The sequence below is a fragment of the Periophthalmus magnuspinnatus genome, chromosome 18 (assembly GCF_009829125.3).
Source record: "Periophthalmus magnuspinnatus isolate fPerMag1 chromosome 18, fPerMag1.2.pri, whole genome shotgun sequence".
Classification (NCBI taxonomy): Eukaryota; Metazoa; Chordata; class Actinopteri; order Gobiiformes; family Gobiidae; genus Periophthalmus; species Periophthalmus magnuspinnatus.
Genome location: NC_047143.1, coordinates 11,869,728 through 11,897,148, shown reverse-complemented (window position 1 = coordinate 11,897,148; position 27,421 = coordinate 11,869,728). Strand labels below are relative to the sequence as shown.

The 27,421-nt window shown below is 42.4% G+C and overlaps 1 protein-coding gene across 1 annotated transcript; it reads right to left on the bottom strand.

The window, feature by feature from the left end:
- Window positions 1-1,991: 1,991 nt before the first annotated feature.
- kdm6ba (lysine (K)-specific demethylase 6B, a) lies at window positions 1,992-25,762 on the bottom strand. Its single transcript, XM_055228985.1, is given in 28 exon segments — window positions 1,992-3,100; window positions 3,445-3,615; window positions 4,892-5,018; window positions 5,491-5,632; window positions 6,634-6,821; window positions 7,046-7,160; window positions 7,286-7,434; window positions 7,986-8,051; window positions 8,455-8,561; window positions 9,177-9,317; window positions 9,319-9,382; window positions 9,749-9,858; window positions 10,248-10,374; window positions 11,354-12,197; window positions 12,200-12,244; window positions 12,247-12,830; window positions 12,832-14,054; window positions 14,403-14,462; window positions 14,540-14,848; window positions 14,990-15,133; window positions 15,207-15,374; window positions 15,490-15,567; window positions 15,657-15,906; window positions 15,979-16,071; window positions 16,150-16,273; window positions 16,362-16,459; window positions 17,790-17,876; window positions 25,353-25,762. Coding segments are annotated over 25 exon segments (5,442 nt in total). The 5' UTR covers window positions 16,269-16,273; window positions 16,362-16,459; window positions 17,790-17,876; window positions 25,353-25,762; the 3' UTR covers window positions 1,992-3,082.
- Between the last annotated feature and the right edge of the window lie 1,659 nt (window positions 25,763-27,421).

The following is a 27,421-nucleotide window of genomic DNA, read 5'->3' as shown; positions in this document are numbered from 1 at the left end:
CCAATGAAGTTGGGACGCCGTGCAAAACTTAAGAGAAATACAGAATACAATGATGTGCATCCTTTTTAACCTGTATTGAACTGAATAAACTACAAATACATGATATTTAATCTTCAAACTGTAATGTTTTATTGTTTTTATGCAAATATTCGCTCATTTTCAATTTGATGCCTGCAACATGTTCCAATAAAGCTGGCAACAAAAGAATGGGAAAGTTGAGGAATGCATAAAATACATCTGTTTGGAACATTCCACAGGCGAACAGGTTAATTTGAAACAGGTGAGTGTCATGACTGGGTATAAAAGGAGCATCCTCTGCATCCTCTCGGCTCAGTCATTCACAAGGAACAATGGGGCAAGGTTCACCACTTTGTGAACAACTGCGTGAGCAAATAGTCCAACAGTCTAAGAACATTTCTCAATGTACAGTTGCAAGGAATTTAGAGATTTCATCATCTACGGTCCATAATATCAAAAAATTCAGAAAATCTGGAGAAATCTCTACACGTAAGTGGCAAGGCCAAAAACCAACAATGAATGCATGTGACCTTCGATCCCTCAGGTGGTACTGTATTAAAAACAGACATGAATGTGTAAATGATATTACCACGAGCTCATGAACACTTCATAAAACCATTGTCAGTTAACACAGTTCGTCGCTACATCTCCAAGACCAAGTTCAAACTGTACCATGCAACGAGAAAGCCAAATGTCAACAACAACCAGAAATGCTGCCGGCTTTTCTAGGCCCGAGCTCACCTGAGATGTACTGACGCAAAGTGGAAAAGTGTGCTGTGGTCTGACGAGTTCACATTTCAAATTGTTTTTGGAAATCATAGACGTCGTGTCCTGTGGGCCAAAGAGGAAAAGGACCACGCGGACTGTTATCAGCACAAAGTTCAAAAGCCAGCATCTGTGATGGCATAGGTAACTTGCACATCTGTGAAGGCACCATTAATGCTGAAAGGTACATACAGGTTTTGGAGCAACATATGCTGCCATCCAAGCAACGTCTTTTTCAGGGACATCCCTGCTTATATCAGCAAGACAATGCCAAGCCACACCCTGAAAGTGTTACAATATCGTGGCTTCGTATTAAAAGAGTGTGGGTACTAGCTGGGCCTGCCTGCAGTCCAGGCCTGTCTCCCATAAAAAATGTGGTGCATTATGAAGTGCAAAATACGACAACGGAGACCCCGAACTGCTGAGTAACTTAAGTTGTACATTCAGCAAGAATGGGAAAGGATTCTTCCTTCAAAGCTTCAACATTTAGTGTCCTCAATTCCCAAACGCTTATTGATTGTTGTTAAAAGGTGACTCACAGCAAGAGGTTTTGGTTCGATCCCCAGGTTGCCCAGGCCTTTCTGTGTGGAGTTTTGCATGTTTCTCCCCGTGTCTGGATGGGTTTCCTCTGGGTACTCCGGTTTCCCCCATCAACCAAAACACGAACGCCCTTCGAGAAAACTGTTGTTGTGATTTTGGGCGTTACAAAAATAAATGAATTGAAAAGGAAAAGTGATGTAACACAGTGGTAAACATGCCTCTGTCCCAGCTTTATTGGAACGTGTTGCAGACATCAGATTGAAAATGAGTGAATATTTGCATAAAAACAAAGTTTATCAGTTTGAACATTAACTATCACATCTTTGTTGTTTATTCAGTTCAATATAGGTTGAAAAGGATGCAAATCATTGTATTCTGTATTTTTAAGTTTTGCACAGCTTGCCAACTTCATTGGAATTGGGGTTGTAATTACACCCAATTACAATTCTCTAATAAAAACATGCCCTGCATATCAGCAGAGCTAATTGGTTTTTCAGGAATGCCCATGAAAAAAAAACAAAAAACATATCTGCCCTAACTCCTCCACTTAGGGCTCCAGTACCCCCTCCCCCTTTGGAAACCAGGTAATGCTGTGATCACATCTTCGCATTGGCCTTCATGAATGTAATAATGGAGTGAGTGACGGTAAAACAATATGAATAAACTGATCACTGTCAAAGAGCGTTTATTAAGAATCACACAATTTCACAAGTGTTTAAGACATGTCTGGCTCAGTTTGGTGTGTGGTGTCCACGTGGAATCTCCAACAGTGCAGCTATAAATAATGAGCACACAAAGGAAAGGGGATATTGCAGCAGGAAAAATAGAATTCTTACTTCGATGAGAACGTAAAATAAAAGTCCAAAAAACATTTAGCACCATGAATTCTGTTAACAAAAAAAAATTAAAAAAATCTTACAATTTCACCTAAAAGCCCCCTACATAATAGAAAATTACAAGTAATCCTTTGGAAAAGTGAAGTTTTTCATAAGCATACAACAGCATTCCTCAGTCTATGTTAGCAGTGTGCCTATAGTCTACAGGAAAGGTGGCATTAATATTCAAGATAGAGATTCATATATATATATTTAGAAAAAAGGCAGGAGTGGAGAGGCCAGCACCAAAAAAAAAAAAAAAAAAAAAAAAAAAATCAGCAGCCTCTTTCACCAACCATTATGAGAACTCACAAACCCTAGAACAAAATCATGACATTTCCAATAAATAGAAGAAACATTTAAATAAAAATGTACAAAAGAGGAACAGCTCCGAGGTAACACCTCCGAGGTAACACCAGGAGAGCATTCAAGACAAAAAATAACATTTATAAAAAACATTTACAACACAGAAAAAGCAGTCGCTCCAACCCGTATGTTCTGAAGAAATCCAAATTGTTCAAAAAAGTCTTAATGTGTTAAAAAGGTTCATATCTAGTAGTATTCTTCCTTTTCTCTTTCATAAATAGACGTTACAAGGCCAATGTGGTATATATCTAAGCTAATCTATCATAAAAAACTCAATAAATTACAAAACAGCACCTCAGAATTAGAAAAAAAACAATGGGTACAAATGAGTCCAGTCCTGGTTTGATCTGCGGCTGGCTGAAGGTCTGAGCACCATTCTGGGGTAACCTGGATGAGATGGTGGCGTAGTAATGTCTTGTAAACAGTAATAATTAGCACGTGTCTGACTGGAGAGTCCCGCAAGTAGTATTGAAACCATGGATGTGTTTTGGTTTTGGCAGAGGTTCAGTGAGGCGCGGTCACCTGGAGGGGGCAGCCTGCAGAGATGAGCACAGTTACAAGTTAGACTCAAGACTGATCTCAGGTTAGAACATTTGAAATTTGAAAATGAAAGTGGCAGGGCTATTGAATGGAGATTTGGAAAATAAAACACTTAAATGGAGTAATGTTGAAGTCTCAGATAGTTATGAAACACTATTAGTCTTGGACTATTTAGTCTAAGATGGCTACTATTTAGAAAACATTGGGAATAGCAGCTTTTTAACTGTTGAAGTGTTTCAATAATTCTTAGTTATTTTACAGTCAAGTTCAAACTCTAAACTATATGCAGTTGATATTTGCTAACTCAGTCCATTTCACCCAGCCGTGGACATGGCCTCACCAGGCTGAAGGCGTCATAGACAGCCATGAGCTCCTCCATGCGGTACTGCTCCAGCACCACCACAGAGCCCAAGCCTGGGCTCATGCGCCTGGCACAGTCCTCACAGTGTACCATGTAAGTTTTTCTACTGCTGTTCTCACTGGTCACAAACAGCAGGTTAAACACCTCCACCTGAAACACACAGAGGTATGTTACGCTAACGTAACATATGCTTGTCCACAAAGATGAGAAATAGGAGAGTTCTTTTCACACATGTTTACTGTGGTCTTACTTCTTCATCACAGTTCACACCGTAGAACTAGCAAACATATAAAATATAACATAAGTTCTGGCTCATATTACATATGCACACAAAACTGCGTATGGAAAATATACATAGGCACTGTTTGCTTGCTAGTATACATCTTTATATTTTACTTTTCAATTGTTTCTTAAATAGTGCTCTGTCAGGTAAGACTTCACATTAGCGTAAAAGGCTAAACCAGAAAACAGGAAGTAGTTTTTGTGACCATTAACTAGACTTATGAGATACTAAACATTTACAATACAAAAATGATCACCTTTATGGTCTTATAAATGAAGGGCAAATAAATGAGGGTAGATTAAATATGAAATGTATAAAAGAAAACAAGTGTGAAAGAGAAGTGAATTTTCATATAGGTATTACAAACACACCAGAACCATCTAGTGGTCAAACAAATGAACTGTAACATGTATAATCAACCACTGCCTAACACATACGTAAACAAGTACATGAAACATAGACGGCAAACTGAATATGTGTCTGTATGTTAACATAAGATATTAACAGTTAATTAGGTAACTAAAGTATAAAAAAAACAAGCTAACAAGTTTACTCTCGATCTCACTCCAAATCACTAAATACATTGAATTCTTCATCCTCGGCGTCGCTTCTGAACAACTCTGCCTGCTCTGGAAGTAGATGAAGCAAAGCTCCGGAAGTAGATGAGTGCCATACTGGTAAACAAGCCTAGAGCGCCCTCGCGCAGTTGTCAGTGTGACAATAACAAAGATGTGAAATTATATATTTTAATAATTTCACATACAAGTCACATCTAAGTATAAGTTAAGAGGTATAAGAACCTCCAGCCAAACTATGAAATAAAGTGAGATTTATAGTCTGGGAAATACGGAAATTTCTGCTAAAAAATTTGTGTGGTTCAGTTCACATATTTGGCCTCACAAATGTCCAATCCCTACCTATATTATAAGGTAATTCAAGCTATTGCTCAGACTTGGCTAAGAGAATGATGTGATGATAAACTGTTCTCTCATTCCAGCTTTATTAGTATGATACACAGTAGCTCAACAGCTTTACGGTCTCACATTGGCCTCAAACGTCGCATGAAAACAGTTGATGTGGGGTTTCCCACCCAAACCAGGCACATAGAGATGTGTTTAAGGCCGTGCTTAATCAGATACTCACATCACACTCGTTGCAGTAGTAGGCCGGCTCGTCCTTCACACGGCTCTGGTACGAGATCTTCTTCCCCTCGCCCACCAGCTGGTCCCGTAGGATCTGAATGTGCTTCATGGACTGCAGCAGGCAGTGTCTGTGCATACAGGACAGGTGAGACGGGTGCTTGAAAAGGACATGAGTCAGACAAGTGCACAAAGAGGCATTGCAACTAATGGATCATATTACAATAATTAAAAAAGCTATCAGTTAAAACATGTTCATAGTATTGACACTATTATATATATATATATATATATATATATATATATATATATATATATATATATATATATATTATAGAGAGAGATAGAGATAGATACATAGATAGATAGACAGACAGATATAAAAGTTCCATGTTTATTACATTTTTATAGAATTGTAATTAAGTGCTGATTATTATGATCATATAAAATGCACAACCAATGATTACTGTCTACCCTTTTTATTATGATAAACCATATTATTGTTTATTGTCCCATCCCTGTGCACAAGGAGAACAGGCATTCGAGACAAGGGTCAGACAGGTAGTGAGGAGGTTCCAGAGGATATGTACAGCAGAGCCTTACTTGATCATCTTGTAGGTGTCGGGATCGGTGATCTTGAGGCTGCGGGCCACGTTCCAGGACACGTGGATCATAGGGACAATAGATTTGACCTTCTTCACTTCATTCCACTCAAACCTCTCCAGAGCCAACTGGTACTGGTATCCTGCAAGAGAACACAGGCAGGGGTTGCACTTATCACTACAGATCGAGGGAGACAAAAAACTATTTTCAACTGGTTAGTTCTATTACATTAACTGCAATGACATATGACCAGTGCTGGGAAGTAAGTAGACTACATATACTGAAAATGCTCATTAAGAACATTGAGGTTATGCAGATGACACTAGTATACCTATGCCACTCACTAATAAAGTTAAAAAGGTTGTGATGTCAACACATTTTCTTCTGCAAAAGCTCAAAATGCTAAAATCTAAATTGTGAAAGAGCTGATAATCAATATCAAACTCTACAGCTCTGCACAATATTTAGCTTGTACCTGATTTCTAAAACAATAAAATCAAGCAAACAATAGAAAAGCAGTTAACAGTTAACTAAACAGGGACATTGAAGGCTATGCCCACATTCATCATTGATACAGACTTTGGGATCAGACACAGTTGAACTGAGTCTTTCTCTCCTTAAACATGTTTCTGAGTCTGTGTGTTGCGGAAATGATTTATGTGAGGAGAAAGTCCTTTTCTCTGCCTCGTTTTTGTCCATGGAGCTAAAAAAAAAACAATGGCTGGCTGTTGAGATGCCCATAGTATTGCTTCAGTGCCACTCAGTCGAAATTGTATACACTCAGTGTGTGTGTGTAGAGGTGTGTGTGTGTGTGTGTAGGGGTGTGTGTGTGTGTAGGGGTGTGTGTATGTATGTATGTATGTATATATATATATATATATATATATATATATATAGTATATATATATAATCTAGAAATTTTGATAAACTCTTCTGAAAACCTGCACACCTGAATACATGGAGATCATGTAATTTAGGCTGTTGTGTTTCTGCCATTTATTGTTTTTAGAATACAGTATCTGATAATGTATCACAATACCTGCATTAAAATGTATATATCTAAATACAAAAAAAAAAAACAAGTATTCTTGCCAACGCTGGCTAGGACCACTGTGTTTGCATGCATATAGAGCAGAATAGTACCGTGAAGAGGGCCCACATTCCAGGCGATGTTGTTGCACCAGCCCACAGCCTGGACCCAGTGCACTGTGCCTGCATTGATCCACACTAGATCCCCGGGACGCTGGATGAAGCGGTACACCGGTATGTTAGCTGCATACAGGTCTTGGAGCACAGGCCACCACGAGCCTGTCAGGTAGTCTACACCATGCCTGCAACAGTAATCATACATTTACAAAAACCTAGGTGCAAGTAATAACATAGCACTAGGGGTGGATTTCCAAATTACTCCTACTTAGACTGCTTCAACCGTACGCAGTCATTGTGCTCTTATGTTACTTTAAAATGATAAAAACTGTAAGCACATGATATCAGTTCAATGTAAGTAATGTAATGTAATGTCATATTTTTTGATAAGATAAATGGAAGTACTGACTTTTCACAGAAGTCGCTGATGGCCTGCCAGTAGTGCTCATGCACCGAGAACCACTCACAGTCCCCAGGGCCGATGTTGATGTTCACAGAGCAGAAGTTGTTGTTCTCCTGGTGACCTGTGAAGCACATGATTGGAGAAATGAACAAAACTGTACCCAAGTGTAACCACGGCTAAAGCAGGAGTATAGAACTACACTAGCACGTGTAATCAGGACTTAAACCAAGTCTACTCCGTACTGACCTGGTGTGCGGCTGCCTGGGACCTTCATATACAGCTGCACTGTGTTCATGCCCAGGATGGTGTGTCCCACATGGCTCAGCATGTTCCCACTGGAGGAGGACCCTCATGAAGGCTGCAGCTTCTGCAGCTCCTGCAGCTGGGCCTTCCACCTAAACAATGCCAGGACACTAGTATGTGTACGCTAGTAGATAGTCTGAGAAGGCTAGTACAACATTTGCCTAGCAAATCCAGAATGGCATCTCTGTATATTTTTTACACAGATTGATATTGGAGGGCGTGGGGTCCAAAGCCAGAACAAAACAAGATTATCCAGTCAGATTTGTTTTGTTCAATGGCGCATGGAAAACAAAGAAATTCACTGATCACCTATCAAATTTCTCTAACCTCAGATTAACATAGTTTACAAATGTACTTGATTGGCTAATCCACCGGTCAATCGCTCCCATTTGAAAATGGGGAAATTCACTGGTATTAAATGTGTATCCTGGATCTCAGGCAAGTACAAGATGGCTGGCAGCCAGGATGCAAAATGTGTTATTTAAAATAGGTAAATACACCTCGCTATAAAAGAAAGTTTGCCTAAAAGAAATTATAGTAACCAGTGTAACTGAAGACAAGATTTATGTTACCAAGGAAGCTAGAACACTTACTTACTCTAATAAGGCTAGCATAACAGAAGGTACTGGACTCACAAACTCACCTCTTGGGGTCTGACAGGTCGATGTTGGTCCCAAATTTAATAATCTTCCCTGGAGGTTTCTGTTCACTGTTGTGATAAAACAACAAAACTATTTTGAAACAAGAGCTGAGAAGCAAACACGTATTTATGGAATTATTAAATATATTAAGAACAATTAATAAACAAATGTTGACTAAATGTTCTAATGAGCTCTTCTTAACTACTTGAGATGTAATGTCTGTTAGTTTCAAATTTAAGATCCTTTTAATGACCTATACAAGCAATTGTGTCGTAGCAGCAGCTTTTGTTGGCCATTTATGGTCCTGCAACAGCTAGTTTGTGTTTAGGTGTGATCAATGTGTAAATAAACCAAATCTGCTCAATCATGACTCAAGACTTTTCAATAGCCAATAGTGACGTACTTGGCATCTTGGCATGTACTGCAGTATTCCCTCAGGTTTGAGAGAACGGGCCCCGTCTGCGCTCCTACCTGCTGATCTCCTTGGTGCCGTCCTTGGGGCTCTCCTTCAGAGTGTCAGCACAGGGCTTCTTCTCCTTCTCCTCTTCCCCCTCTTCATCAGAACTGCTCTTCTCCTCCTGGAACAGAACACTGTGTCAGCCTCTGTGCTTAGGTTTAAATTACCACAAATCAGGGCTGCAAACTGGGATATGGTGAAAAAAGTGACAGTCTAACCGTACATCCACTGAGTGTGATCAAATGTCAGCTGTGCTCAAAATTCTGTGAGTATTATTGCATTTTTTTTGCCTGAAACGTGTGAATTTCATAAAAAAACATCCACTTGCATTATAGTTGATATTAACACACAAGTGTCAATATGAGAGGGTCTGGGGAAATATTTGAACACAATCCATGCAATTCTCAGCATTCTGTTTGGTCAAAATTTTAACCTCTACTTTTTGAGTATATTCACTGCTTATAGTTATTAAATTGCAGTGAGGACAGTGGCTCCTGAAAAATGTAGCCCAAATCTTATATGAAGATGTGAACTTTTTGTTGATTTTCTAAGAGCTAAAATTATATTTATTTAATTCTAATCTACATCATCTATTACATACATGCAGATGTAGAAATTAATTAAATAATAGTAAATGTAGATCTGTCTGATTTGTGGTGTTGTGTAAATTATAGTATGAACAGATCATGTCTGTGCTTCTAACTGCCCTGTGACAGCAGTGTTGAGTGAGCCTCACCTGCAGACTCTCCTGGAAGCTGGAGGCCTGGTACTGTGCATACTTTGCGATCGTGGTGTGGGAGCGGCTGCTCTCACAAGGCCAAGTCTGCTTTGTGCCACTGGGGTCCCAGTTCTCGTCGGCAGGCTGCTGCACCTGTGTTTCTCACCTCCACAGACTGGTCTGAGTTTGCATCCACCAGGGACTTTGTGGAGAACAGGCCAGGTCTGGAGAGCACACAAGGGGGTTAGACAGATGACCTCAATCACTGTATGAAATAGATGCAATAGATGTATGCTGTATTGTCTTTAAAAAGAACCCAAGTTGCTAATGTATAAAAAGAGAAAAGGAATGTTTTTGGATTATATTTAGTCATAGTTTTAGTCAACGTAAAATTAGTTTTGACTAAAATTTAAAAACTAAGGACAAAATCCACCAGGACTGAACAGGTTTAAACTAAGGTTTGACCTGGTGTAGTCCTGGTATAATGTGTTTACACACAAAAAAAATGGGATCAAATAGGACTAAATGCACATGTAACCATCCATAAACCTGCGTGACATAATGATTTCAAAGTGTGTATATATATTAACTTACTGAGGCGCAGGGACCCGGCCAGGCCTCTGATGACAGTTACTGGGTTCTTGGGGTCCGTGCAGAACTGCAGCAGCACGGGGGAGAACGCATCTCTTTTACTCTCCAACTGGAACAGGAATAGATGCATGAAAGTCTGTACTAAAATGCGTGTCAGATGTCCTCCCATCCTCCTATATCCCTGGGCCAGATGCCCTTCCATCCTCCTATATCACTGTAGTGTTACATGATTTTTTTCATGCAAGTAAAATTTGTTATTACAGAAATATTGTAAAAGCAGCTCAAGATAAGACAACTGCGTACAGTCTGCATCTGATTATTGAGTGGTTTTAACCAGGAAGTGCCACCAGGGGAAGGTAAAATGTTTGATTGGATAAAGGACATTGTCAGTAATATAAAATGACTAGAGTGAATTTACAATTGGATATTTCTTAAACTACCAAAAACAGCCAGTTTGCTGCAGTGCTGTTTGTAGCCATTCCCTGTTAAAAGACATACATAGATGCTGGGTGTGGGGGGGTTGAGCTTCTCTCGTGGGATGGGTCCACCTGCCGTCATGTCGGGTTTGACGGAGAAGGCTGGGAGCAGGTATGATTCCTTGAACTTCCCTTTGATTTTGGCACCTCTGCAAAACACACAGAAACATCAGTGGTGAGCAGCGACTATATAATATAAAACAATATAAAAGAGTACATTCATTAAAGGCATTTCATAGTATTTCATTGTTGAGTAGTTTTTAATATTTCTATACTAGTAAGTAATTTAAGTAAATCATCTGCCAATGGCTATAGGTTAGGTAGACTTTTGGTTTAAATGCAAAGGACAAGTTGCCCTATAGCAACCACAATGTGCTGGTGGCAACAATATCATCTCGCGAGTGACTGCAGTGAACCATCTCCAAAATTGTGTTTGAAGAACATAAAAGCTTACTTACCCCAATTTCAAAAATTTTGGATAGACAAAAAAAAAATATTATATATATAATATTAATGTGTTGTTTGTTGATAATAGTATCTTCTTAAATCAGGAAACAGAAAGATAAGAAAATATCAATGTCAGATGATAGTCTTTGCCAGTGTCATAGTTTTTAAATAATTTTTATTTAGTCTTAGTGGGAAAAATATGACTAAAATTAGATACATTTATTCTGCTATAACTGCAAGTAGATATTTTTCTGGTTAAAACAATCTATTTTCAGGTTGGCTAAAACCATGGATTTAGTTGACTACATTAACAAGACTTTTTCATCAATAAAACAAGAATTCTATATTTAAAAAATATTATAAAAATCCTAAAACTATAGACTTTATGACATTTTTTGCATATTGGGCTTATATCAGACCTCAAGCTCAGGTCGATATTTAGTTTTGACTTGCTGCCTAGGAGTATACACAAAGCTTATTTGAACACTTGAATGCAAAGTGATATCCTCACAAAACACAACTACACAGCTCTCTAAAAGGTTTGTGGTAAAAAAAAAGGCTGCGGGTAAGTTTGTAGTAAATTTAAATCAGCCAAACTTAAACTAAAATAAAATTCCTTGTCAAAGTTAACACTGGTCAAAACATCCAGGTAAACTGAACATAGTTTTGAAGTGTTAATACTTGCAGGAGCGAATGATTTCACTGGCTGTGTTCTTGATGCTTATGTCCTTCAGTGGGATCCTTTTCTCCTCCACCTCTGAGGCAATGAACGTCTCACGGTCACCATTCTCCACTTTGATCAGCCGGATCTTCAGCTCTTTGGGTGGACCATCAGACAGTGCCTTTAGCTTCAGCATATCATTGGAGCCTACAGAGACCACCTCAGAACCTGCATGGTGGTCCTCACTGCTGGAGCTACTGCTAGTGGATCTTTGTGGTTCTTCTCAAACATCTCTGCCTATTTTCTCATCTTTGCTCTGAGTGTTGAGGTCACCCAGGACTCTCCGCTCCTTTCGGTCCTTGTGGCTCTTGCTGTGTTTCCTGTGGCTAAAGCTGGAGTGAGAGGAGGAAGCTGAGGAGACATCTGGATCTCCTTGGTGACGCCTGGTCTCGCTCCTCTCATGGTGTTTGCTGCGGCCGTGCTTCTTCCGCTTCTCCTTGTCCCTCTTCCTCTCTCTGTGGTCACTACGGTGTCTCTCCGTTCTTTCATAGCCATCGTGCTTCTGGCGACTGAGCAAAACTTCACAGCTCTTGCCCAGCTCAGAGAGAGAAGACTGGGAAATGGCGGTGAACCTCTGCTCCTCTTTGATTAGGCGGATGGGTTTGATGGGCTCGTGTGCTTTGGGCTGGTCCTTTGCAGGAAGGTGCTTCAGTGGGGGGGAGCAAGACTGTGGCGGGGCAGTGGGGCTGGGAGAGGGGTTGGATGAGTCTGATGCTGGGGAGTTACCTTGCTGTTGGCGGCAGATGTCCGGGCCCAGAGACAGTGAGGATGAGTACTTGAGCCCAAGCAGAGCCGAGGGAGGGGCCTGCCGAACGGCCCTCCGCGGTATGTGTACTTCTGGCTCTCCAGACTGTGGCTAAAGACTTGAACATGCTGTTGACCCCAGTCTGGTGAAGGTGTGGTCTCTGGCGTGGAGGGGAGCAGGAAGGAGAGTCCTCCTCTTCCTCCTCTTCATCTACCTCACTCTTCACTTCAGGGAGCCCATAGAGCTTGGCCAGGTCACTGTGGCGGTAGTCTGTGTTACCCACTCCAATGTCCTGAACTCTGGAGATGACTTTCTGATGATGTTTGTAATCGTCCTCCTCCTCATTCAGAGATGACGTGCGGCTGCAAGGAGAGGCCAGGGAGCCCTGGCGGCTGAGTACAGGGGGGCTGGAGTGGGGATTGGAGCTCACATCCTCCTGGTTGGCTTGGTGCTTTGGCACTGGGAGCAGGTCTGGAGCACATGGGTACCCTTTTCACTAGCTGCACAGACGGAGAGAAGTCCTCCAGGCTCTTCCATTCTTGAACATCTCCTCTTCCTCCTGAATGGACTCATCCAGCATGGCCATGATATTGGCCAAACCGTCTGGCAGGAGCGTGGACATCTCCGAAGACTCCTCTTCAAAACTGAGTGGTGCTCTACAGTCACTGGCTCTGGCCCTTGTGCACTGGGCCTGAGGGGGGGGGCAGTGGGGGGGCTTGGTATAATTTGGGGGGATCTCTAAGTGCCATGGCGGGGGCTGAGTCTTTGGCTTGTCCCGCGGCAGGCTGCATGGCCGGGGGCTTGTAGGGGTGTGAGGTACTGTGTGTAGGTGGAGGATAGAGCATACTGCTGCTGTTCCACATGGCTCTCTGCCTCTGCTTTTCTCGGGCATACTCTGTCTGAGGAGTAAGTGGGGGCGGGCACAGCCGCTCTGAGCTGCCCAGCCATGGAGTGGGTGGTACGGTGGACAGGGGCGGAGGTGGAGGGGCCTGCGGGGGGCTCACTCTCAACAGCTTCTCCAGGTTCTCCATAGCATGCTGTTCCTTGGCTTTGCTGCGCTCCTGCTCCTCTCTCTGCAGCTGGGCTCTCCTCTCCTCTTCCTCCTTTCTTTTCCTTCTCTCCTCTTCCTCCTTTCTTTTCCTCCTCTCCTCTTCCTCCTGCCTCCTCCACCTCTCTTCCTCCTCTTGTCTCTTCCGCCTCTCCTCCTCTTGCTGCCTCTTGACCCTCTCCTGGTGTTCCCTCTGTTTCCTTGCCTGCTCCTGCTGTCTCTTCACCACCTCAGCCCTATCTTGCTCCTTCCTCCTCTCTACCTCTTCTCGCTCCCTCTTCCTCCTCTCTTCCTCCTCCCTTTCTCTTCTCCTCTGTTCCTCTGCTTGCATATGTCCCTCTAGCTCTGCATCAAGTTTGTCTAGAGCCTCTTTGATGGACTGTGGGGCGGGTGGGGCACTTGGTCTGGACAGGTTTGGGCTTGTTTGGGGGACATTGTGTGGGGGATCTGCAGACATACTAGTGATAATGCTGTCCCCATGCCTGATGGGCCCAGAGGAGAACAGGGACGAGGGCTCGGGCCGAGGATAGTTGGGCCGCTCCAGTCTCAGAGGAGGGGATCGCAGCGACTGATTATGAGTCTGGTTGCATGGTGTATCCAGGGTGGAGGAGGCTGATGAGGGACGTCCTAGGCAACTGCTGTTACTATAGACAGGGCTACCACTGAGGGGCACCGTGGTGACAGTGCTCATGCTGGCTGACGAGGGCTGCTTTAGGGGAGGGTTAGCAGTGATGACAGGAGGACGGCTGGGGGGAGCAGAGGGAGGGCTGGTGGTGGGAGGCACAGGGGCGTTGGGGTGATGCCGCTGGTGAACAGTGTTTGGAGTACGCTGAGGTAGCTGTCCTGTGGGCTTGTAAGAGGTGCACTCCTAAAAACACAATACAGGAGATAAATTATAACTAAAGACAAAATACATGAGTGTATGGACACAGTGTAAATGCAATTGTAAGATCTGGCCAGCTAAAAGTGAATGATTATTTTAATGCCATTTATGTGGCATTATGTTAGTGCTTTTTCTGCCTGAATTATTATTGTTATGCCCAAGATATGTGATTAAATCGGTTGTAAGCAACATTTTTACACTGGGCAGCTTGAGTCACTTTCCTCTTTCCTGATGTAATTATGTCATAAAGACATTGTCAGAGAAAGAACTGTGTGCAGTCTTTTAACAGCACTGACAGCAAGTGTATATGTTGCAGCTTGGAGAAGCACTCACCAGAGGCTGGGCAGGGGCCCTGTGGGCCCTCCAGGGCTCTGCGGCCCCGCTGTGATTCTGCTGGGGAGCGAGGCAGAGCTCAGAGAAGGGGGCACAGGGAAGGGCTGTAAGTGCACACTGCTGCTTCTGCTGCTCACAGGATGGTTTGCTGGTGATGGCTGGCTGGCCGTGTACTGCTCTCTGCCTCCTCTACTGGGACTGGGTGCCATGGCAGAGGGAGGTCTGCAACCACCTGGCTGTGCCCCCTCTGGGAGACTCCAGGGAGGGGCTGGATGGACAGAGGGGGCCTGGGGCTTGGAGATAGAATACAGCGGTCGTTCCATTTTGTCTTTGTACAGCTGAGAGGCATAGCCCTGTCTGTAGCTCCCTGGAGAGGAGTTAGAGTGGGCAGGTGGAGCGGGGGAGGACTTGGGGGTGAAGTGCCCCAGGCTCTGTTTGTTGCTTTCCTGAAAGTAAACAAAGACACATAAGTTCACTAAATGCTGTACTGTCTCCAAAAGCAATGAACTCAAAGCACACATCTGATAGCTGCTGTGCCTCACAGGGCTGACAGAGTATGCTGTTCCTCAGGTTCAGAGTGCACCAACCTGAATATCTGGAGCTGGCTTCTTGCGTTCTGGGGTGTGGTTCTGCCATGAGGAGCCATCTTTGTGAAGGGGACTCCAGAAGGCTGGTTTGGGAGGGAGTGAATGGGCTAAGGGCTGTGAAGAAGGCCCTGAGAACTGCTGCTGCTGCTTAAACAGAGAGGAGAAAAGGTCAACACCACAAACACATGAGCAGGGCACAGACTGGTCCAGTGTGTACCTGCTCGAGCCCCTTTTTCCTCTTGCTGGGGCTGGGGCAGTCGTCAGTGAGACGGGGGTTGGGGTGCAAGGCTGGCAGTGGAGTGTGCTGGATGACTGAGTGCTCTGGCAGGGGAGGGCCCGGCCTCTTCAGGTGAGCCCCAACCATCTTCCCAGGGTAGCTCCGCTGCTGTGGGGAGAACAATTCCTTACAATTCACATACTGGAACCACATATTTCACCCTAGAGTCTAGGGCACATTATGTGCGTGATGAAACTGGGTGCCAGCCAATCAGGGTGCTCACCTGGTGCACCTGAGCCCACATGTCATCACCAGGCAATGGGGCACCCCGGGGAGCATGTTGCTCCTGAGAACCTGAAAACTGCAACAGATCGGGCCATGATTGGCACACACATATACAAACATACCATATGCAGCCAGTTATTTGTAACCTGTAATCAAAGGGGGTACCTTGAGGGGCTGGTTGGACCTGTTGGGGGGCAGATGTGGGTTCAGAGGAGGCCCTCCCATGTTGTGGAGCCGCATCGAGTGCTCACTGGGCAGGGGCAAAGGCCCATGAGGCTGGAGAGGGGGGTTGTACAGGGGACCCAGGTGCTCCCAGGCCCTATGAGGAGGAGGGGCCAAGTGAGGAGGTCTCTGCTCCCTCTGAAGGTCTGCCAACATCTGAGGAGGCATCTCCATTTTTTCACCACGAATGGGCCTGCACAATCATAGCACAATGTTATTCAAACTCTCACTATAAAAAGACTCACGTTTTGCACAAGTAACACACCCATTGTTGAAGAATTTACTGTGATGGTTGAGTCCGATTGGACCAGGAGGTAGATGAGGAAGAAGCTGGTGCTGGTTCATTCCAGGTGCACACCTGAACACAAGCACATCTCCATTAAAGCAAAGACGAGAGAAGCAGAGACGTTCAGGTTATGTGTGTGTGAGGAAGTACCTGGCAGGTGGCTGCCAGGCACGGCCCCCCACAGGACCCCATGTGCCCCGGCTTAGTCCGTCCAGAGGGAAGGAGTCCCGCGTGCTACGCCCGCCAAACGGCTCCACCGCGTGATGCATCCAGCCTACAGGCAAGCACATGCAATCATGTGTCTATTTAAGTTTTAAATTTAAAGTGAATAGAGTTTAATGCGCACACTGTGCTATTCTTACCAGACTAGCTGTGTGTTTAGAGCCCTCCACTGTAGCAGAGAGAATACTCACTCCAGTACCGAAGAAACTACAGTCAACACAGAGCGATCAGCACCAAACTAGAAGACAAACAGCCTCAACTTACTCACAGACTTGGCACAAGAGCTGTCAAGACATATACAGCATACAAAATAAAACCCTCAGACCTCAACATGTCAGCTCTACACAGACAGGCCTCACATGCTCCATGAATGATATCAGAGCTTTTTGTAGGGAGGCGAAAGTATGCCCACAACCCTGAGTACAGGACCAGCTCTTTGTTTGTGTCAGTGGAGTATTATGTGTGTCCTGTAGGGGGGGCTTGTCTCTGGAGCTTAGGTGTAGGTTCTCTCAGCAGTACAGGCACAGCAGATGCTCAGGGAGGGCATGAGGCTGGAGCAGGGCCAGCTCTGTGCAGGATGGGATCATTGGGAGTGCTGCCTGTGGGTTAATCTCATTAGGACAGGCATGATGGAGAGAGCGGATGGAAGGAGAGGAAAGGGAGAGATAAAGGACACAAAAGAAAGAGGTGGGGGTAGATGGTTACAGCACAAATACAGTCAGGCACTTCAGTATTGTGGTCCACACACATGGTGGTCGAGTGGACAAAATAGGAGCACAGATAACTTTATGAAATTGTGTGGGAATGTATAAGTATGCATTATGTAGTATCTGTAATTTTTATCACGTACGGACGATGTGAATTGACTTTAGCTATAATCCTCCTTCTGTACATTAAATATACATGTACAGAAGGAGGAAGCATGTATTCATTCTGTGGTTTGTAATAAGAGTCAATGTTATTTCTGGTTGTAATTAAAAATATACTTAATAAAAATATGGTCCAATTTCAACTGTGGTAAAAGGCAGAAACAATAGTTGCTAGCCAGAGCTGGTTAGTGCTACTTGGTTACATTTACGTAAGAAACCTTTTTAATAAATTTAACTTCTCTTTGTACTTTTCACTATGTTTCTTGTGTTTCTTGCATCGCTACTTCAGATATTATTTAGGTTTTCTCATTATTGAGTTAACATTAATTTAAATTACAAATCAGATGTTACATCCCAACAGTTACTCTTTCAATTACTCTTACTTGAGTAATTTCTAGGATGACTACTTTTTACTTCTACTTAATTACTTTGAAGAAACACAATTCTTACTTTAATTGAATTTTTGGCTACTCTGCCCACTTCTGCTGCTTGCTATTAAAGGAAGGCTTGCTTTGTGGTGAATTCAATCTGAGCACTCAAGAGATCACGAGTTTGGTGAATGTGAATTGAAAATGATGAGCACTTCCTGGAAAAGGAGGTACCACTTCATGACATCAGCAAGTGGAGTCTTGCTCCACTTGCTGATGAGAAGGAGACAGATGTAATATGCAGAATTACTCCAACATGTACAGAGCTTACCTTTAAAAGTAGCACCACAATACTGATTCACAGCTGTGTCTGGTCTCAGCTTCGACAGCCGACCATCTCCCTGGGAACTCCTACTCCCTGAAACACATACAAGTACAAAAATAAGATGAAATGTGCTGAATGTTTACCATATTAAAAATGTGAAAAAACAGTTTTGCAATACTTCTGAATTATTCCTCATTTTCCTAAAACATTCCTAGCATCTTAACTATTCACCATAATATGTTTATAAGTGCTTTTAACAACATTCAGGGACCAGAGCATATTTTTATCATCACTGAACTGCTAACAACTACTAGCATGGTATTCGCGCAACTTTCATTATAAGATACAGATAGCACATGGCAGTATCATTCTGACCCTGCTTTTACAATGTAGGCAAGCAAATTTTACTTTATTACAAGAAAATTGGGTACAGTTTCTTTATTATTGTATAATATAGGACCTTTGACGTGTCGCCATCAATCTATTGTTTTAGTCATTTTTCTGTATGTTTTAGATTTGAGTTGCTGTAGTAAACATGTATGAAACAGTTAACTTGCTGTATCTTGCAATTACGTCAGGAAAATGACTTTGCTGTTTCCTTTTAGTCAATCGAAAATTTGAATGATCTGCCTCAGCAGTACAGAGGGAAACCCCCCATGAGTCATGCATCAGAGGGCTTACCCCAACAACATCTGCAGCCTTACATCATTATGTCACTGTGGAGACACTATTTTTAGAGCCACCTTAAATAATACTGTAATAAAGAAACAATTATTGAATTTCACTAGATTAAGAGATTAACCCAAGTCTAAAAGCATTTTTTCAATATCAAAACTAAGATTAAATCAATACTTAAATGCAAATTTGGAAGTACGATATCCTCCTCTACAAATAAAATCTCCTGTCTTATTCTGCATAAAAAATGGCTAACTCTGTAGTTTCAATCTATGTAAACATGTTCTGAAATGTGATTCTTGTTTGTCAGTTCATATTTCATTCTTTCTGTCAATCCTTCTGGACATTTAAAATATGACTGAACAGAATTCTATAATTAAAATATAAATTGCAAAAATCAGAATTGAATATTTGTTCCCAAATCTTGCAGACCTAATGAATAGAAATAAACAGATTGAAATTTTACTAGATTAGGAGAAACCCAAGAGAGACTACACACATCTTAACCATTTAACTAAGAAAAAAAATCTGGACTAGGACTAAAACTGAAAGCGGGATGTAGATCTTGCCTGGAACTTAAACTTACCTAAAATAGACATAAGCCAAAACTTAACATGGTCTATACAAAAGAAAATTAATAAAGATTTAAACTGATCTAATCTAGGACTTCCAGGACTAAACCAATTTCAAATGGTCTAAAATTCCTGACATTCACGCTTGGTTAAACCAGTCATCACTTTCACGTTAATGACAATTTCTAAGATTTGTTTTTCATAATGTCAGAATTTCCCAGGTTGTGTCAAATTCCCCATAAACGCCTACAAACGATTTAACAAACCACCCCCTCACACTGAGAAGTGGCGTGTGACTGAACTCGTGATGAGGCACAGAAGACAGACAGTGTGTGTGATCAAGGGTAGGGGGGACAGGAAGTCTGACATACACACACAGGAAGTAGTAGGAAGAAACGGGAAGTAGGCCTCCAGGGGTCAAATGAGGTGGTTAGTGCATGTGCTTCTAGTTAACTACTCAGCTGGAGACAAAGGAAGAGTCCAGTTGCAAGAAAAGCTAAACAGGTTGATGTAGGGCTGCACAATTAATCACAATCAAATCAAAGTCACAATTTGAATGGACGCAATTAGCAAATCACAGAGGCTGCAAGTACCAAAAGAGTTGTTTCCTCTGCTTTGCTTTGAAGTGGATTGGTATAGGCTGCAAGTGTCTCTACTGTCTAAAGTGAACAGTACCACCCTTTTTGAGGAGTACGAAGCAAACCTTGGAGGGTTCCAGAAGTTGCAGGTCCGCTAGTACCCAGAGGGGGCCAGCGCGGTACGGAGCACTTTAGCAAAGGCGTGGCTATACAAACACAATGATTGGACAAGAGAGAATGCAGTCTCAAGACAGTAAATATAAACATAAAATAATATCTCACCAAACACTGACTGACCAGTTATGGCAACTTTACATTTGTTTAATTTTGTGTTTACATTAGTTTAGCCACATCTCACAGCGCCACAAACTAAATGTCTTTTGGTTAATTGCTGATCTGCCTTATAATTACGAGTATAATTCATGCACAACTTAGATTTTATTCATTAAGAAAACATTTGTAATGTTTGGGTGATGTCAGTGTCTCGCAGAGCAGCATCCTGCCCTGGAGCCATGCCCGGAGCATGAAAGCACAACTCGGCAGGAGCGATCCACACCAAACAGACCCGCTTCAAGGCGGCTCCAAGCGAACTATGCCAGTGGAAAAGAGGCTATCATTTCCCCCACAAACAACAAAATCTCCTGTCTTATTCTGCATAAAAACTGCTAATCCTGTAGTTTAGATCGGTTCTGAATGCGTTTAAAACGTGAACTTATAAATGAAACATCATTTTCTGACAAGCATTGCGGTTTGATTTACGATTTATGTTTTCCAAAATTTGCAGGCCTACTTGCAGGCCTGATTTTTCTTAAAACATAGATCTTTTCGCAGAATATTAAACAGATTTTTAAAGTGAAGTTAAAGGTACAATATCTGTGGACCCGCTCATAAAATAAAAAAATAAATCAATCAATAAATCATGTTTGTCAAGGTATTCTTGAGAAATAAACACCTGTACTTGAATAAATGGATTGGGTTTAATGCATATTTCAGTGCATGGAACATTCATTTAAGCTGCCCGAAATGTTGAAGACACTGTAATTCAAATAGTTATTAGTTACCATTTATAAGTCTCGTATTGATATTAAAGTAACAGTATTCACACTTGTCTACGTTTCTCCCAGTCTTCCAACTTTGAGTAAGTCTAAAACAAAACAAAAAAACTCAAAGACAAGAAGAACTCCTAACTATACCTTAAATATGTTGAGTTTGCTGTGAATAAAACAAAACACAACTCCAGGTATGCTTTAATTAACAAAACATAAATTACATCCAAACATATGCTCCTCTTTAAAAAAAAGAAAAAAAGTCTGACAGATAGAAGCCAAAGAATAACTCAACTCTATGTCAGAGCCAAAAAACAAAATATGAGGCTCAAAATACCTAAGTAAAAATAGGCTATCCTAGTTATGTAACAGTAAAACATGGCAAAACCACAATACTAAATAAAACTACACGCAGTTTTAGCAGGGGTATATTCACTACAGTGTGAGATGTGAGCCAGAGGGGAGGGGAGAGGATAGACACAAACAACAATATTTGGATTTGAACATGGCTCTGACGCAGACTATAGCTCTTGCTATTGCTCTGATTCTTCAAATACCAAGGTTAACTCTCCAGCACTCCAGCCCTTCCTCCCTGCTGAGTTGGCAAAATCCATCACAGTTTTATTTAATCAACTAATGTGTAATGATCGCTTCACAGTTTAGTGTTAAACTGGTTGGGACTCTCACCTTGTAGCAAAAAGTTACCAAGTTCAATTTCAGTTCTGCATGGAGTTTGCATGGTCTACATACACTTGAGTGGGTTTCATTCTGGTAGTGTTGCCATGATACTAAAATTTCAAACTCTATTTCAATACTAAGGAATAAACTCAATAAATTCCGATACCACAATGATCCATCCATCTATTTTCTTCCGCTTATCCGGGCCAGGTTGCAGGGGCAGCAGTCTGAGCAGTGACTCCCAGACTTCCCTCACCCCAGACACATCCTCCAGCTCCTCCAGTGGGACCCCAAGGTGTTCCCAGGGCCTCCTCCCGGGGGGACATGCCCAGAACACCTCCCTAGGGAGGCATCCAGGAGGCACCCTGAACAGATGCCTGAGCCACCTCAGCTGGCTCCTCTCGACGTGGAGGAGCAGCGGCTCTATTCCGAGCTCCTCCTGTGTAACCAAGCTCCTCACCTCATCTACAAGGGAGCCCAGCCACCCGGTGGAGGAAACCCATTTCGGCCATTACCCAAAGCTCATGACCATAAGTGAGGGAAGAATGTCAACCTGGAGGGTGTACCACAATGACTAAAAAAAAACCAACCAAAACAAACAAACCAGAAAAAAACCCACCTTGTTTGGACAATATAATGTAATTTTCAACATTAAATTGGAGTACTTTATTTAATATTATCATGCTCTCTTATCTGTATAATCCCTCAGTTGTCCAGGTAGCTTCTATGGGCAAATACAAGTCTGTGTGGTCTTATACTTGTTTTGATACAACTCAAGATCATTCCAAGGATATTCAGGAAAGTTTCATTTCCAGCGTTTGAATGTGAATTTTTGGATCAATGTTTACTCAAATGAGTGTCTAGTTTTGATACTAGTAATGGTATCTGATTTTCAATTCTTTTCACAACCCAACTTTCTGGTATCACTCTTTATAATGCCTTAATCTTATATAGTGCTTTCTCAGACGCTCTACTATACTGTTGCTATAGTGTATTCATTAACGCCATAATCAGTGGTGGTAAGCATTTTTTGTAGCCACAGGTGCCTTGGGGTAGACTGACAAAAATGAGGCTGCCAATCCAATCACTCACACCACACTCAGGCTGTTCCATAGAGACATATTTGCATGTATGGGCAAAATAGGAAGGAGGTGGGTGCAGAATATAATTGCCTTGAATGGGTGGCCAAACTGGCTGAAATAACGGGGACTGTGTAATGACTGGAATATGCATTATTTTGTATGGTGCAATAATGGGAACTGTGCAATGAGTGTAATGTGCAATGAATGGAATGTGCAATTGTGTGGAATGTGCAACCATGGGAACTGCGCAGTGAATGTAATGTAGTGTGCAATTTTTAACTTGACCCTTTTGTGACCCCAGCCCCTGGGACAACAGATGGAAATTAGCCTTTGGCTATAATCTGGTGTATTTACATTCATGTTGAATCATGTCGGTTCATCAATATGCATTGTCCCAGTCAAATAAATAAATAAATAATTAAGACACTTTACCTACAGAATTTTGAGTAATTTGGCAAGTGTCAATACATTTACGTGTATTTTTATGGATTTAGATTTTCTGTATATTTTTTTCTTATTTCCACAAACTGTCTATTTAACTTTGTTCTATAATAATGCTTTTGTATTTGTTTATTGCTGTAGGGTAGCCTTGAGTGTCTAGAAAGGTGCCTAATAAATAATAATAATAAAAGAACAAAGTTCAATGATGTAGATCAGCTTAGGAGACCAACTTGAAGGTGCACTATGTAACTTTTCGGACTTTTTGGACCGGCATTTGCTTGTCCCCATGAAGATGTCTGAAGTGTTCTACAGTATAACATTAAGCTTACCTATCTTGCATTTATCCAAAAACAAAACATGCATTCTTACTGTGAGTGAGATACACCTTTCCACAGATCTAACCTATAACTTGCCCTGGTGGCATCACCCGTTTGCACTAATAGACAAGTTTAATGCCACACTTTAAAGCATTGCAGGAAAACCAATAAGATTTCCATGGAAACAGCTGAAAGAGGATGCTCTACATGATTAAGTTACATAGTGCACATTTTATATAAAAACTGTAACTACACAATAAGAAGATCCCATTGTAACAATGTTGTAGCCCTCCTATTAACACCTGTGTACTTGGCCCCTGGGTTGTGCTGCCCTGTTGCTTTCAGAATGGGGTGATGACTTATCACTCTGAAGGCAGCCTATTGACCCACTTCACATGATGCCACTGTGCACACAGCCCTGCCACATGTCTGCACACCGCCCCACACAGTTCCACACTGGACACGAAGTACAGTACAACCTAAACCAGGACTGGTTCCAAACAAGGACTTAACTGGGGCTAAATCGTGTTAAAACCAGGGAATCTACTGAACCAGCATTAGACCAGATAGATTTACTACTAGTAGAATAAGTAGCAGTCAAAATATTAGTATCATTACTTCAAAACAGTATTAAATCAACTACAAATAAAAAGTATCATGTGGTAAAAAATACCCAGAGCTCCAAACCTAATTTCGCTCGGTCATTCACACACGCATGGCACTCACACACGTCGAGGGGGTGGGGGCGCTCGAGTCTACTTTCACTTTTTTACGACCGCAGACATCAAAATGACACGTGTGTGACAATAACACTCTAGAGAACTGATCGGAAGTGCGCGCATTTGAAGACCTCTCCTCTCGCCTACATGGGATACACCGCCTTTAATGGCTTCTGCTGACTCGTCATGCGCTAGTTCACTGGGGCAGTATTACGCTTCGGTGACTGTAGGCTGTTCGTGCCCCTCCCCCCCACACACACCCAGCCAGTCAGCCAGCCGAGTCGGACACAATCGGGCTTGTCTTGGCTGCCTCTGAACAGCGGTGATGCAATAAGCCAGCCCCACGAGTTTAAATGGAACGAAAATGACGGGTGCCAATTACGCATTCAGAAGTGCTATTGTAAGCGATTGTGTTACTTTTAAAAGCTGCCACAACGTTACCTATTGTGTAATTGTGAACGATGTAGATTGTACCGTTTCATTCCATTTGGAGAACTTAAACGAACAAAGTTATTAAGGCTAGAACTTTAGGGAAACCAAGTTAAGTTGTTGTTTTAAGAAATGTGCCATGTTGTAATACAGGATAGACCACGCCACAATCTGTTTACCAATTTCCGTGGACGTCAGTGTGGACATAACAGCGGTCAGACCCAAACATGTACCCCCTTACCCCTGAAGACGATGCAAATCACTTCCCTTCAAAGCCGCTCTTTGTGTCTATGCGAATTGACTGGGGGTGGGGGGTTTAGGCTAGCACATATCCATTCACTTTATAAGGCTGGCGACCTCAGTGCTCCCTGCGCCCACCCCCACTCATGCTCTAGCGCACACAATAGCCGTGAGATCTCCTTACACAGGCGATTTCTTCCCTGCCCTCCCCCTCTTTGCCATACTCTCTCTCTCCTTCCCTTCTCCAAGCGTGTGTTTACGAGACCTGAGCAACTTATGATTTATAATGCACAAATTATAACCTTGCGTAATTATGGCTGTGAAAAGGCTCCACGTAGAAAGAGAGGGAGAGAGAGGCAGACAGACAAAATCCACAGCTACCAAGCGCGTACGAGGTTATCCGAGGTGACTGTGGCACCGCTCGTCTCGCACAGGCACAAATGTATCCACGTGTTCCGGTGATTAAAAGGCTCCGATAAAGTGAGCCATAACGCACGGGAGGGTTTACGCACCAAGTAGGGGAGGAAATTTACGCGTGGGATCAAAGGGACGTTTCACAATTACGCACTAAGTCCCCGAATTCGTCAGTGGCAACTTATTCATCAGTAACAATTGGAAGACTTAGAACTGTGAAACAGGACAGTAAGTTATGAGTTGTGGTCTGTGCGTCTGTATGATGTCAATATTCTAACATGCGAAACAAGTAACAATCTACAGCTTTCGGTAACCAAGCACACTAGATAAGTAAAGCAAAGAAAACTACGGGTCAAATATAGTCAAGTCAGCGCTCACCGTGTATCCAGGTCCGGGCAAACGCGAGCCTACATGTCCCATATAGAAGTGTGGAGGTTTAAAGCGTATTATCCGTGTGTAGTCCCCCTGGGTAAGCGGAGAAAATCCAACCCAGCCGGTGGAGATCACGGGAGTTTTCCGGTCGCCTATTCCACTCCGAACCAGCCCGATAGGATACTTCTCAAATCGGTGTCGGTCCGGTTTTATTCAGTCCTCGTGAACAAAAAGCTGGGAGTAATACTTCGTGTTGTCCTGGCTCGAATAGTCGAGCTGAGCGCGTCTCTCCTAGGCTGGCTCCGTCTCGCTCACGCACAGACAGATCAGGTTGCACTACTCGCTCAGCCCCTGTTTTAAAGGGCCAGCACACACATTTCGCGCACAGAGTCAGCAGCACCAAACAGTGGCACGTACGTAGGCCCGCCGTGACGTCACCGCGCCGCGCTGGAATTCCCTAAGAGTGCTGTACTGGCACAGTCCGTCGCGCACGACGCCCCTCTCTCTCCGCCTGTGTGCAGCTCGGTTCTCACGCACAGATCTGCCTCCCTCTGTTCCACTCATGACGAGGAGCGCGCAGGCAGCAGCTATATCCGGACACGAGGCTATTTTGGGATGAGGAAGGATCCACACACAGCTACCCACTATAGAGGTCATACAAGTCCATCATTAAGCATCACCTTGTTAAGGGTAGGTGATGGCAAATTATACCACCACTACATTGCAACCAGTGTTGGAGAAGGTACTTTGAAAAAGCAATTAGTCCCCTATTACTAGTTAAAAATGTAATATATTATCCTGCACTACTTAGTTACTGCCTCTAGACAGTAGCTAAGTTACAGTACTTGAGGATTACTTTGTAATATCATATAAATGAATCAAATATGTGCTTTCATGGGTTATTAAAGACATTTAAATAAAGGTCAACAACAAATCAATCATTTAAATGGTCTTAAATGTCATCACATCAACTACAGAAATGAGTAACATCTCTAACACACTGCTACAGCTGCTTTTGTCTCTCTCTGAGGTGGTTACCTAAGAGAAAGTCATGTCTATGGATAACTATTTAAAATGTAATCCAAATTTTACATACACTGAACAGAGTCTGACTGGAGTCTAAGCTGAACCAGGACTACATCAAAAACTAAGCCAGGTGCTCCCAATAAAAACGTCTCATGGTCTTGACCAACTCGAATTCTGAAGCCCTCTCAAACCTCACAGAAAGTCCAAGTCATACAACAGTGCCCTTAAGTTACAGTAATTTTGGCCACAAAAAGACTAGCTATGCTGAAGTGACTAGGTGAGTGTGAACATGGAGGGGCGCCACTTCATGACATTAGTTGTAGTTTGAGAAATGCTGATTCAGTTACATCAACTTTTAGCTTTGTTTTGGATGAGGAAGTAACATTCTAGGGTTGTTAAAAGGTAATTTTGTAACTTTAAATTTTTTATGGATTGGATGTTTATCAAAACTATGAGACCTCATGAAACTATAGAAATTACTATAGAAATTATAGAAATTTTATGTTGCCTTGACAAAACCATTGTGTCTTTTTCATAGTATTGAAAGTCAGATTTAATTTGTAGTTTTGTGACAACACAACTTAAAAGCACGGTTAAAGCATTACCTTGAGTAGCTAGAGACAAACAGCTTATATATGATTATTTCATACTATATTACTGTATTTTCTAATCTACGTTATAATATTGTTTCCTGTTCATTGACACATGTTTAACACACCCTGTATATTTAGGTGAGTCTGTTCCACCTTGCGATGTCATGTGGTAATACAAGTGTTCCACTGTGTTTTTAAACTCCATACACGTTCACTAGAATCATTGAATAATTTCAGCCCTGAAATTGCCAATCTCTACTGAACTAAAAGGGAAAAAAGGCAGCTGTTAATTTGAAAACTACTGTTTCATGACATCACAAGGTGGAACAGAGTCTCTGAGCTTTGGAGATGTAGACAGGCTAATAATAAAGGGTTATGGGCTCGACACACGGGGAGCGACGTCGCTCGCTCTCCATTTATTTTCAGTGGTACCTGTGCAACACTGCGAAAATCACT